Below are 14,235 nucleotides of genomic sequence, written 5' to 3' on the forward strand. Positions count from 1 at the left end.
ACATTATCAGATTCCAAATATGGGCCAGAGTGTTTTTCTGTATCCAAGAAGCACTCCCTTCTCTCCAGCCTGCTCTAAATCCATTTCTGTCTTTTCTGTCAGGAAATCTGCAAATCTCAAATCCCAGGAGAGAAAGCAAGAAAGATTCTGTTTTCAAACAAACTTGCAGATGTGGCCACATTATATCATTATATTTAAGTGCATTATTTATCTTGGAAGATTGAGGCTTCTGCCAGCCATTGACAGGAAAAAAAAAAATCTGGGTTTTATGTTAAAAATGTTTTCCTATCCATGCTTTTTACTTGCCACTTGTAAAAGTTGTACATTCCAAAACTGTTGGTGAACATGAGGCAGACAAACTAAGGAGTACCTCTCACAGCCAACACTTTTAATTATTGATTAATATGTATATGCCACATAATAAGCATATCACAGTGTAAAATATCACAGGGATGGCTGCATCATTCCTACGGAAAGAGTTTTGGAATAAATGTCTTCAAGAAAAATACACGCGTATTTTCATCTGATAATGCATTTTAAATTTCATAACATTCATTTGTGAACTGATTTAAACAGTTAATGGGAAATAAGAGAACTTTTTATTTGAAGTGTGCTAGATGGAAAAGTTTTAATTTGTTATTCTCAGCTAGTACAAATAAACCAAATACTCCTTTTTCTTCAAGGAGAAAACTACAGTCAATTCATCCATTCATACATATGTACATTCTTCAGGGAAAGCAGGGTTATGTCACTGGTATAGATACTGGCTGAGTAAACCAATAATCTTGGTCCTGTCAATAAGAGACGGGCAGTGCAGCAGGGTGGAAGGTGAAGATCAGTATTGTCACATTCAAGGTTGAAAGGAGCGAGCTTAGGGAATTAGATGCATTGCTGCAGTACAAACGTGCTAAAACCATGCAATAAAATAGCTCAGCACTTTGTTGTGTATGTAGCTGCCCAACGCATATCCATACTCAAAAAGAAAAAACCAAAATCCTTAACTCTTTAAAAAACTCCCTTCCCAAGACCTTACAGTAGTATGAAACATGAAATACTAGAAAGTTCATGCATCTTAAAAATGATAATACAGCCTCATATGAATAACTTACAGTCCTGACGGGGCAATTGTAAGCAATCAGCGCAGTGCATAGAGAAGTTTTTCCGTACAGGGACAGCACAATGTCTTGGAGACACAGAGACCTTCATTTGTGTGGAAAGATTTAAAACCCCATGAGGGGAAAACACAGGAGGGTGTTTGCATTGTGTGTTGCCAGGGGAATGTTTGTGTATTTAGAGAGAAGACAAGCAACAGTGAGGATAACATGAAGCAAGGAAGGATCTCGAAAAGGCTAGATGTGTGGTCCTATTCTACAAAACAGAAAACAAAAAGGAGTGGAATAAAATAACAAACTGATAATATGAAATTATTTTTTTTTATAGTTTACGTAGTTTGACCTGAAGAATTCAATGTCACTACTACAAGCTTTAGCAGATACTTTATTTTGAAGAAAATAATGAGAAGAATGTAATGAAAGTTACTGCTATAATATAAGAGCACACTATCAGTTATGTACACCTGGGGGCATTTGTCTGCCCAGATTGAGTGATTATGCCTCTGATTTGCAAAAAAAGCTACATTGCTTATTCAAATAGCTGTGCCTATAAGATGGCGAAAACATATTTCAGAAATCTGTTCAAAATACATGTTGATTTGCCAGTTGTCTTACTCTGTTTAGTGTTCTTTCTTTTTTATTAGCTGTTCAATATTAATATGTGCCTCTCTGAAAAATGTAAAATTAAACCGGGTACTGTGGTAAGAGGAGTGCTAGCTACAAGAAAACATTCTTAAACACTCTGACCAGTGGATTTGGAGGGGTTTCAGGGGGGTCTGAGCATTTCCAAGACCTTTAATTTCTGGAGTTTGTGACTCATCTTAACATTAATAGTAGGTGGAAAACTGGTCTTTTATCTGACAGGTCCATTGGTGAGAGAAGGAGGTGAGGATATATGTCTGTGGGTGGTGATTGGCAGGACTTTGGGAAGGCAATGATTAATCTGTATCAGTCAAAATGGTGTTCAGTGCTGTAAGGAACTGAAAGCAGTAATGCCTCAAACATTCATCGACACAGAAAATCCCAATGACAAGCTGTGGCCTTTGGATTGGTCTAAGGAATGTCACCCAAGGAAACAGGAGTGTCGAAGGATGCACCCCCCACGCTCTTGCAGTGGCATTGACAAACTCCTTAGATAAACCTCAAAAGGGGGGAAACTGGACTGAGCAAAACCACGTGTTTCCCTGCTAAGCCCGATACTTTGTGGCTCTATTGTGCAAGCCAGACACCATGCTTGCCTTGCTAATGACTTTGCACCTTAGCCACTGAAGTGGTAGCAAGAACTGGTAAGAACTGATAATTTCTGGGATGACTGATAAGAAGCATGAAGTCAGCAAAATCTCTGGGAACAGAGGCAAAACCAAAGGTGGGCAGGGTGAGTACTACCACCGACTCAGCTGGAACCCATGCTCCACCTTTTTCCTCATCTCTCATGGAAATGAGTTTGTAGAACACCTGCCTCTCCTTGTCTAGTATGCTAATCAGCTGATAAGATGAACTTAAAAGGGGACAGAATCTTTGCTGTGTGTGCACCCACCACCCAAGGTTACTGGACATGAGACAACTCTGGATCCAGGGGTGATGATCTGAGTTTCTTTGACTCTCTTTCTCTGTTTTCTTTTTCTTTCCTTTTCTTTCTTTTCTTTCTTATAGATTTATAGGGGTTTGCATTTCTTATTATCTTTTTCCAAGTTTAAATTGTTTTCTAGAACAAATAACGCATTTTAACTGGTTGTTTGGTGTCATTTGGCCTTAATTTAATCCGAGGGGATCATAGAACCATTGTGACTCTCTGGGCTTCCCATCCGGGTCGTGACAAGCAGGGATTGATTTCTGTGCTGCAGTTTTTGTATGTGGATGTTTGTAGTCCACAGCCCAGTGGAGAGAATGTCCCTGACAGACCATAGGAAAGGCAGGATTTATAAAGAACACTGCTGGTTCTCGTGGGGGGGTGCAGAAGCAAGAAGCCAGCTGTGATGGCAGCTCTCATGCTCTTCTCATATTTTTTCATTTCAACTTTTTATAGCTCTCTTTGGTTTGGTTCTGCAGTTACAGAGATCTTCCACTCAGTGAAACTAGCCTCTTGTGATCTAGCTGGCCTAAGCTGGACAGAGGACATGGCACCCCTGACAGCTACTGGTGTCACTGCATCCGGCTCTGCCTCCGCTCCACTCCCTTGGCCCTTTCCCTACTCTCCAAGATTATATAGCCTAAGCTTTCAAATATAAATGGGAAATTTATGGCATTAAAGGAGATATTGCATACAATCTAATGCAGAAAAACCCCCATAAATCTGCATTATAAGGTTGCTCATTACATCTAATATCCTGATTTCACCATTGCCTTCTTCCCTGAACACTTTCTTCAGTTTATCTCTGGCTTCAAGTTATATCTTGTAAAGCTAGTTCAAGCTGTAGATTCCTTCCAGTAGTGTCTGACTTACCTTAATGTGTAGATATGGTGTTTATCATGATAGCCCTCAAGACTTAAAGCATTCTCTCATTACTAATTAACCACACCAAAATTGCCTCGATATCTTAGCACATTGTCTGGAGAATATTATCCTCAATATAGAATTGTACAGAAAAGTTATAACTACTAATTAAATTGTATAGTACTCTTCCAAGAGGGATTTTTCATGTACAACATAATCACTGTGGGAAAATTCCAGAGATGTAATATAAAACTTTCATCAAAACAGTGAAAAGGTAAGATGCAAAATATTCTCCAGAGCGCTAGTTCCAACATATTTTTGCCCATGGAAGTGTCTGTGACTAAACCTAATTCCATTCAAAGGGCACTGATTTTGCATAATTCTGTATTCACGGGCATACGTTTTAGAAGGACCTCCATTTTCGGATTGTTCTCAGTTGTATTTCTCTTAATGGGTATAGAAAGCTACAGAGGTTTGGATATGCTTATTATATTGCTTAAAGAAAACCACAAACACTGAACAACAAAGCTTTCTGCCCTACATTATGATTTTGAGTCTCTGGGAGGACTCATGAGGACTGTTTGGATATTTTGTAAAAAATGGTTTAATAGATTAGATATGTTTCTCCTTCCCAATTAAAAATGGCAAAAAAAGAGAGTTTGTGACACTGAGCCAAGTTCATTGATGTATAGAGCATAGCTAGTATCAGTCATTATTAAGGTGCTGGTTATACTGTGTGTTTTCTCACAAACACGATTATAGGAACCTAATTTGCATTGCTAAACAAATGCTAAAAACATCAAAACTTTTTTTTCTGTGCTGGCCAGATAGTAGTTGATTCGATCATTAAAATACAGATAAACAGAAGTAGCTACTCTGATGGAAGCTAAGATGCTTAAGCACAATATATTAGCTATTAGCTACTAGCTACTATAGAAATTAGCTATTTAGTTACTAGTATGCTCTCCAGAAGAAGAACCACAAAACCCTTTTGAAAAATCACACCAATCTATTGTGGAGGTTTTTGCGTGACACCAGAAGGATCTATAAAAGCTTTACATTATTCCTCATTCAAAATTTACCACTGAGCCTGTTGGCACCATGTGCTAAGGGACTGAACTGCAACTGCTGTGTAGGAAAATATAATTTCTGCTTTTCCTAACAGGGCTGATGATTTTGGCTTCAGCAGCTGCTATAACATGTTGTTCCTTCTGCTGTACAAGAAGGCAGAGCCTGAGCAGGTCAGCCCTGCAAATGGGTAGGGTCTTGCCTTTGCTCGCTTCTTATTCAGAGCCTGCTTGGATTAACTTATTTAGCCACGGATGAAATCTGGGCCAGATATAGAAATAATGGGGATTATTTGCAGGACATTGTCTTGTTCCAAGTCTCCTCCTGAGGCAGATGCTAGAGCAGTGGAAGTTCAAGAGGATACCTGTGGTTTTTTAATTAAATGCACTTTGAACATCTCCTTGCTTTCCAGCTCCTACCAAAACTGTAAATGTACCTGTCCAAAACCTCTAAGCTTCTCCTATGTTGGCAAACACTTTTTTTCCTAGCAGAAGTGTTGGCATAGCTACCCAACTGGAGAACACACAAATGTTTTGAGTCTTTTTCAGCCAACCACAGTTCTTCAATACATCCAATACACCAATATTTAGCTTTAGTTTAAACTGTCAGAAATCAGTTGAAATTGTTATCAGATATTTCTGCAATCAGAAAACTTCTAAATGAATGGAATGGATGGATGGATTCGTGCCTGGTATGTCCTTTGATGTTATTCTGATTAGTGTGCCAAGATCTATAACCAACCCTCTCTCCCACCTCCCCAAATCTACAAAAAAATCTTCTGGAAATATTTCATTAATTATTTTTGTCAAGACTACAGATGAAAGGAGCCATTTGTATTTTATGACAGTTGGGAATTAAACATTTACAGTACAGTGCCAATATTTAATACACAATGTAGAAGAAGCAAACTGAACAGAAGGTAAATCTGGCAGAGTTTAACGTGGAATGATGCTGTGGGAATGTGCATGTGTGATCAGAACTGTAACACCGCAGAGCAAGTGGCATTGCAATAAAATGTGGTAGCAGCAAACTGCTTTTCCAGCTGTGTTAGACTTCCTTCCCTCTTCCCTGGAACAGAAATGAGAAAAACTACTTTACCCTTGAAATGACTTGGAGAAACCAGATGAGACTTTGGGAATTAAGATCACTGGTTGCTTTTGCAAGACAATAAAGCTTATTAGAATAAAGGAGTCCCAAGGGGTTTCTTTTGGTTTTATGATTGCCCCACTTTTTTATTTTCCCCTCCATCTCTCGAGTATTTTGTAAAAACCTTCTATGTCTTATTTAGGTTGCCTTCCCTATTTTTGTTTCTGCTGGAAAATAAGGCACTATTGATTGCAAGCGTCTATTTTTGTGTAATTTCTTGGCCCTCTAATACCACTTTCACACGTAAGAATAAAAATGGTTTAAACAACTATCACTCCTGGCTTGTGTCAGCACTAGCGTGGCCAGCAGGGACAGGGAAGGGATCTGACCCCTGTACTCGGCATTGGTGAGGCCGCCCCTCGATTCCTGTGTTCAGTTTTGGGCCCCTCACTACAAAAAGGACATTGAATGACTCGAGCGTGTCCAGAGAAGGGCAACGGAGCTGGTGCAGGGTCTGGAGCACAGGTCGTATGAGGAGCGGCTGAGGGAACTGGGGGTGTTTAGTCTGGAGAAGAGGAGGCTGAGGGGAGACCTCATCGCCCTCTACAGCTGCCTGAAAGGAGGGTGCAGAGAGCTGGGGGTGAGTCTCTTTAACCAAGTAACAAGCGATAGGACAAGAGGGAATGGCCTCAAGTTGCGCCAGGGAAGGTTTAGACTGGATATTAAGAAGCATTTCTTTACAGAACGGATTGTTAGGTCTTGGAATGGGCTGCCCAGGGAGGTGGTGGAGTCCCCATCCCTGGAGGGGTTTAAGAGTCGGGTCGACATAACGCTGAGGGATCTGGTGTAGTTGGGAACTGTCAGTGTTAGGTTAATGGTTAGACTGGATGATCTTCAAGGACTTTTCCAACCTAGACAGTTCTGTGATTCTGTGATACTCCTGTTGATCAGAAGTATTCCCATTTTTTCATAAGGATTAGCCTGCATCTCCATAAATTGTCTGTGCCATCACTAGCAAGATTTATCTGACTAAATGACAGCACACAATGTGCATGTCCACATCTGAGCTGTGTAAACTTACATTATACTCCATGGAGGCAGAGCTACAGGGAGAACCATCTGCTAAAAGAGACAATCAGGACAGAGCAAGTGCACCATATCCTAAAAGCAACTTTTTCCTTTTTATTTCCTCTTTATTTTTGAGTCTGCATCTTGCTAACTCAGCTGCAGGTATGTACATTTTCCTTATGTCTAAAGATAGACAAGTCCCAACCAAGCACTTCTCAGGCTTATTCTCAGGCTGTGTGACTTTTCTTGTAGTACTTGTTCTGTCCTCACAAAGCACATACTATACAGAATGACATCTCTCCTTCTGCACCATTATTAGGGTGTCCCATGATAGGCCAGTTTCTTACAGCTATGTTGATCAAGAAGAAGGATTAACTAAGAGTATAGGTTGTCCAGAGAGGTGGTAGATGCCCCAGCCCTGGAAACATCCAACATCAGGTTGGACAGGGCTCTGAGCAACCTGATCTAGTTGAAGATGTCCCTGCTCATTGCAGGGTGAGTGAACTAGATGGCCTTTAAATGTCCCTTCCAACCCAAACTCTTCTATGATTCTGTGATTCTGTGATTCTATACTGGGTGTCTGCAGTATAGCTGAGGGAATTCTCTGACCTGTGTAATAAATAGACAAAGATAATTATATGCAGCATAAGATTCAGCTTGCAGTCAGTCGAACTGCCATGCACTCGATAAAGCTGATTGGTGCCATGATGGTTATTTTTTTTGCAAACAGTAGAGTTGTTTGAGAAATGATTGTGTGGCAACAAATGTGAAATTAAAGTGTCTGACTGAACTTGCGTTCATGCACAACACTCTGTGCAAACATATTTAAATAGATGTAATCTATGGATCAACCAGGCTTCTCTCAAAAATGGCTTTGTCAAAAATACTCAGCAGACAGCCAGATCAGACTGCAAACATTTGATAGAATCCTGCTGCTAATTAAGTTATTTCTGCAGGAAACTCCCTCAATTTTTAATACAATTGTTGATGAACTTGTTACACTCTAAATGCTGTGGATCTTTCATTCTATAAACTTTTCATTCTATAAACTTTTCATTCTATGAATCCAGGCTTCTTGGTGACTGTGTGTGGATTATCAGGCAGTGCAGCCTAACAGGAGGTGCGCAGCAAAGCAGAGCGGTTGGCAACGCAGAGCTGACATCCACATGACACACATTTGGGGTAGTTTAATTTCAGATTTGCTCTCACCTGTACCTGTGGTCTACAGGCCCAAGCCTGGGCGGATGGCAGTAAGTGCTCTCTTGGAGCACATCTTCTAGTTTTGTATCATCCAAAAAGCATCAGGTTTGGGTGCTACAATATGAACCAAAATGCAGTAGGGCTGTACAGTTGAGACATTAACTTCAGAAATGCCTTCTCAGGCTAAATTAAGGTGCTAATATAGTTGCATCCTATGTGGTTGATGTTGTACGAGATCACCCACTATAACTCTTCTTGCCCAAAACAACTGTGATCATAGAAAAAAAGAAAATGTGCAATTGCCTTTTTTCCCAAATCTTTTTCAAACTGGAAAATTTTGCATGAAAAGTCCTAATAAATTACTGGCCCTGCTTCCAAAAAATCCATGGCTCTAATCTATATTACCTTATACATCATGGATCCTGCAAGAATTTAGTTATGAGTAGTACCATTAATTTCTGTAGGACTACTGAAGTGAATAAAACCTTTCATTTCTTTCCAAGATGAAGATCAAGATCATAACGCATCTTGATTGGAACAGAACAATAGGCATTTCCAGAAATTATGTGAAATGTTATCCACTTTGGTCCTTCCCAAGTGAAACCAATATTAAGCAAAAAAAAAAAAGGGATGGACATGAAGTAGTTTATTCTGGGCAATGAAATCTGTCGTCTTATGACCAGAGAAACTCTGCTCCTTTGCTTGGTCATATAATTATTTTTGTCTATGTCCACATTAAGCAAACAGACCAACACCATGCTTACGACAAATGTAAAATCTTTACCTTAGCACATTTGTAAACTGCTCTGTTGTTGATAGGAAAACCATATCATTTCATGGAGTGATAAAAATCTATATTTTGTGAAAAATTTGTGACAAAAATTACATATAATGTGAAACCAAATTTTAAAATAGATACAATTACAAAGAACTTTGTTTTGTAAAAGATAAAATGGAAACAATGCCATAAAAATATTTACAAATAAAATGGTTTTCAATTCCAAAGACCTAACTTATTTGTGTTTAAAAGTTGAAATGAAATTTGCTACAGATCGTAACCCTTAAAAATAAAAGCACAAAAAGACAGAACAAGCATGCATTTATTATCAAAATGTGGATGTACAAGTTGTAAAATACCATAAATATTTAGAATTGTGAGTGCTATTTAAAAAAACAAAAAAGGCTTTCATGTCAGCTTTGGATAATATGTCATACTTTGCATAAAGTATGTTTCTTTCTATTCAAGATAGTTCTCATCCAGAATAGATCCATGAAAACACAGACACATGTAACTTCACATTTTATCACATCTAACTATGGATCTGAGCAAATTCTTAATGCTTCTAGCTCTCTTTACTAAGCTGCTTTTCAACTCTGGCTCAGTCAGCCATTGTTATGAATAAAATGTCTTTGTCATGGTTATGGTACACTACTAATGTGTCTGATCCTGCATCCACTAAAGTCACTAGCAAAACTTTGACTTGGCCAGGGTCACATCTTTTACTACAAAGCAGAATGTATAAAGTTAAAGAACAATGTGAATACATTCACGCTGCAACTTTTCCAATGGGCTTCGAGTATTTAAATGAAATTATTCAGTGTTTGGCCTATTTGACACTACATTTATGTATTTATATCATATACATCTGTTATAAACTCAACAGCAGGTTCTCAGAAACAGCTGTGTCTAGCAGTTTCACAGAATTCCAAACTGGACCATTTTAATTAATGGAGACAAGAGGGAGTAATGTAAAGCCTTCAAGATAAAGCTGGCCCCAATATAACTTTGTCTCTTGCAAGTAGCCAGAAACATGGCAATCTTTGAGAGGCTGCCTAATGAATTTTTTCAAGTTTTCTTCCAGGATTTTGAAAAGTAAAGTCTCGCTTACTTATAAAACTGTATTTTGTTGCTGATGGTCATTTTTCCAGTGGCAGAATTTAAAGAAGAGTAGGGTTGTATGTGGAAAGTCTCAGCCAGTGTGCTCTGTGGCTTTGTCCTTGGCTGGGGAACCTGCTTTTGGAGGAGTCAGATGTCCTGGGATCCGAGGGGTAAAGATGAAAGCATGGGCGGAGAGGACCTTTCCTCACCCTGCCAGGGTGGAAGTGTATGCAGGGCCGTAGCTTACTAGCTGCTGCAGCCTCTTGTGCAGCCGTGTCCCAGCAAATTGTTGTTACGTCCATCTTGGAGTTTCTCGTGGCTCTGAAGGGATGCTCTGCTGTCCATGCTGGAAGTCTGTTCACTTTGATCATGCTGTCTTCTTAATCTGCCAAAGGTTAAAAACATTGATATAGCTATCATGTGCAGATAACTGTATCAGAATGACAGCCATTGCCTTTCCTGTGGATAGCCACATGTACATGTGTATAAAACAGATTCCTGCACCATTTGATCTCTATTAACTCCCTGAGCTTCATAGGTGTCATTTCTTCTAAACACTGATGATTGCTTCCTCCTGAATATGTGCAGTTGGGTCTTGGTCTTGGCCAAATCCTGCTCACATTAAAGCCTATCATAAATCTCCAGCGGAGGACAGTGCTTTCTCTGCCTTTAGCACCTCTGCTCAAATTGTAACTTGAGCAAACCTGCAGGTAGCTCAAGACAGATGAGAGTTGTTGACTGGTTACACAATGGCACACAATTCCCTCTGCTGTACTACAAAATTACCACTAACCTCCACCAGTACAAGAGAAAAAAATGTGAGGTGAAAGTATATTCGGTAGTATTCCTATTATTACTTCATATGTTGCCAAAGTCTCCTAGTGGTTTCAAGGAATAACAACAAAATGTTATCTTCTTTTGACATAATTTCTAGACAGCAGCAACAGCCCTATTAGTCCCCACCAATCATTTTATCATCGAGCTTCTCAGCATTTCTGTTCAACACTGGTATCAACTTCTGTGATTTTACTGTGATTCATGTGATATTCAGTGTTTTCTTCCAAACAGACATGGTGTAAGTACTTTCAAGAAGGGTGTAAAGATTCACTGGGAAGCTATGAGGTAGAGACCAATTTTTCTGAAAACATGAACAGCTGCTCTTCTGGAGGAATTTTTCTCTGACTGTGTCTTTTCTCAAAATGAGAAACAGCTGTTGTATTTCCAAAAAAGGCACCAAGAGACACTATGGAAGAAGCTCTTTCTTACAGTGATTATGAGTGGTCTATATGATATACTCCAAAAAAACTTTGCAAGTAATATTTAATATGTAGAAAATACTCAATAATGGAAAAGCATGCAAAAATGAAATGTAAAGGGTCTGTTTCAAAGGCTAAAATACTTCCAGGTGGCATACAGACTGTAGACACACCATACTGAAGACTTGGAAGAGAATGTGAAAGGACATGAAAATTCTGTCATAGTTAAACAGAGAAATAAAGGAGACTATTTAAAGTAAAAATAATGAAAACACCATCCAAATAGGTTAAGTTTAAAAGAGCACAAGCACAGGCACTTTGAACAAAAAGCGATAAGGCAGACTGAAGAAAAGAAAGATTAGAGGAAGAAATTGCTAAAAGCATTTACACTAATGGTAACTTTTTCAAGTGCACTATAACTATGATGGTTACCCATGAGTCTAGAGGATGACTGAGATATTAAAGGATAGCACAAGAAATATGAATCCCTAGCTGTAAAGACAATGAATTATCTTCACCAATGCTCATGGCAAATGAACTTAGGGACATTCCTTTCTTTGTGAGAAATTTGTCCATCATCTCCAGTCAAATCATCAGTCAAACAGCTTTAGAACCAGTTATTCAAATGAATGTTGACAAAGCATCAGGACAGTGGATTTTCACCCAAGGGCTCATAGAAAATTGAAGTATACAATTCCTGCACAGCTGAATGGTGTATGTAACTTACTGTCGAAACTGTCTTGGCACCAAGAAATGGAAGACAGGAAATGTGGTGGCTTTTTTTTTTTTTTTTTTTTTTTAATAATAAATAAAGACTTCAAAAAAGATCTAGGGGACTACCAGGAGAGTAACTGAAAGAGACAAAGTCTTGAAACACCTTAGAATCTGAGCTACTAGCCCTTACAACACTAAGGAATTTATAGGCATCAAAAGGCTACAGTGCTTGGAAACTCATGTTGCAGACTGTGGCTTGCAAACATATGCAAAGTGCTAAATAATGGAGTGAGATGAATTTTGGCTGTATGAAGATCTGAGGAATCATTGTGTTGGTCTAAGACATGCAAGTGCTTTCTCCCTGAATTTGTTTAATGTTTACTTGGTTCATAAAATGCTGAAAAAGAAGGCATTTACTGTACTGCTAAAATTAATGAGGAAATAAGAAGTCTCTCAATAACAGCATACAGCAGGAAATCTCTGATTTTGGGTGATTTTTTTAAACCACTCAAACTGGCACAAAGGCAGCATGTAAGGAGGACAGCAGAAAAAGGAGAGAAATGAAGCACATGCTGAGTTCAAATGATACCACTGACCAGCCTCGAACTTCCCACTCTCTACAGAGGTGGATTCTATTATTTATTTCCATTAGTTTCTTTTATCCTGTCCCTACTCCCTAGGTCTATTACTGAAGCATAATTAGGTTATGGGGGTTTGAAAGTGCTAAAGAAATAAATTGTTTTAGAAGTGCTTTGTTGTATTCCCTTTTCAGACATTTTCTGTATCTAGGTTCACTACCCATATTTACAAATTATCAAAGTAAGCAATAGGTTATTAACCTAATGATGTAGTAAAAATTTAACTGTTATTTAACTATTTAATAATTTATTGATCACTTTATTCAGTGATAAAAATTATATTATAGACTTCAGTGTAAGGGGTTATGGGCATACTAACATCTACTTACCAGTGTGCCCTGGGGACTGGGGAATTGGACTAAGAATCAGGAGGTGCTGATTTTGTTTCTACCTCTGTCACCCTTCGGACAAATTACAGCCCTTTTCTGTGCCTCAACTTCTCTCTTGACAAATAGATAAAATGTAGGGTAGTGAAGGTGAGGGGAAATTACATTTGTCTAGAAATCTCACATGGTTTGAAGCTCTAGTCATCTGATCTGGGTAAGTTGTGGCTAAGAAATAGAAACAAAAAACCCACTGAAACCTTGTGTTCTTATCAAACCCATGCCCATGGGAGATTTTTTTGGATAAACTGGTGACAGAGCATATTATAGGCTTGTACTTGCAGCTCTTGATTAGGCAAAGGATGCAGTGAGCAGGAACGTGCCAAGCAATGTGGGACTTTGCTTGCAGTTGCACATCAGATGTTGAGGCAGCTGCTGCAGAGAATGATGGAAGCTGAGAGCTTTGTGCCTCTTAAGTACTGCTCTGTGCCTCACAGGCCTGAATGAAATGGGGAATTACAGTCTGATGTCTGTGATGATTAAGAAAAGAAGGTGGCATATATAATCAAGCAAGATGTAATTATACTGCATATGTAATTACGGATATATGCATTATTGAATATATAAAAATACAAAAGTAAAGAGAGCAGACTGGCTAAAAGCTAGCATGGAAAATATAATACTGAAGCAAAAAATTCTACTACAACTATGGCAGGCCAAAGTGAAAAATCACAAACATCTAATGAAACCCAGCAGCAAACTTGGGGACCACCAGGGAAGAGCTAATAGCTCAGTTTTGTTCACTAGGTGAAGAAGAATATTTAAAGTTTGGTTTTAGGCTACTTGGTAGATAAGTTAAATGAAAAAGGATAAAAAGTTGCACATTCAACATAACTGTCAAAATTTCAAATTTGCTAGGAGACTAAGGCCTCCTCCTAAACCACTGCAATTTCAGCAAAAATAAAATAAGTCAATTGGTCTGTATTTCAATCTATCTCCAAACTGCAAATATGCTCAGGTCAAGACCTAAACAAATCTCACCACAGCAGCTGTGTGAGCACAAGCAGTCTCTTCAGTTAAAATGTAGAGCAGTTGCAGAAATGAATTTTATCTGTTGTTCATGAATTCTTGATTCCTTGGTGCCAGAGGTGGAGCACTTTCCATCAGATGTTTTCAGCTTTTCAAAAACATGGGTACCTAGACATGGTTCCTGTAATCATGGCCAAATAAATGCAGTCTTGGCCATTCTGTTTAAAAACAGCAGTAGTGCAATAAATCATTTGTAGGAAACTGCTTTGCAGTGAACGACTTATTTTGCCTTTAAGGTGATGCAGCTACAGGCTGTGATAACTTGATAAAGGCCCGGGGAGAATGAATGCCTTGATGGGGACTTAGTTGTGGATATGAACCAGGTAGCTGTTCCTGTGCTGAATATTATTGACTGAGAATAAATGGTA

General features: G+C 38.8%; 1 protein-coding gene across 3 annotated transcripts in view; it reads right to left on the reverse strand.

Annotated features, from left to right (window-relative positions):
• Positions 1-8,982: 8,982 nt before the first annotated feature.
• The window catches only part of STK32B (serine/threonine kinase 32B), a 178,603-nt gene continuing 173,350 nt past the window's right edge, over positions 8,983-14,235 (reverse strand). For all 3 annotated transcript variants that reach the window (XM_074903755.1, XM_074903753.1, XM_074903754.1), the window contains exon 12: positions 8,983-10,232. In XM_074903755.1, coding sequence (XP_074759856.1) covers positions 10,094-10,232 — 139 coding nt within the window. In that variant the 3' untranslated portion in view covers positions 8,983-10,093. The remainder of the gene's footprint in view (positions 10,233-14,235) is intronic.

This window comes from Athene noctua, chromosome 4, assembly GCF_965140245.1.
Source record: "Athene noctua chromosome 4, bAthNoc1.hap1.1, whole genome shotgun sequence".
NCBI classification, from domain to species: domain Eukaryota; kingdom Metazoa; phylum Chordata; class Aves; order Strigiformes; family Strigidae; genus Athene; species Athene noctua.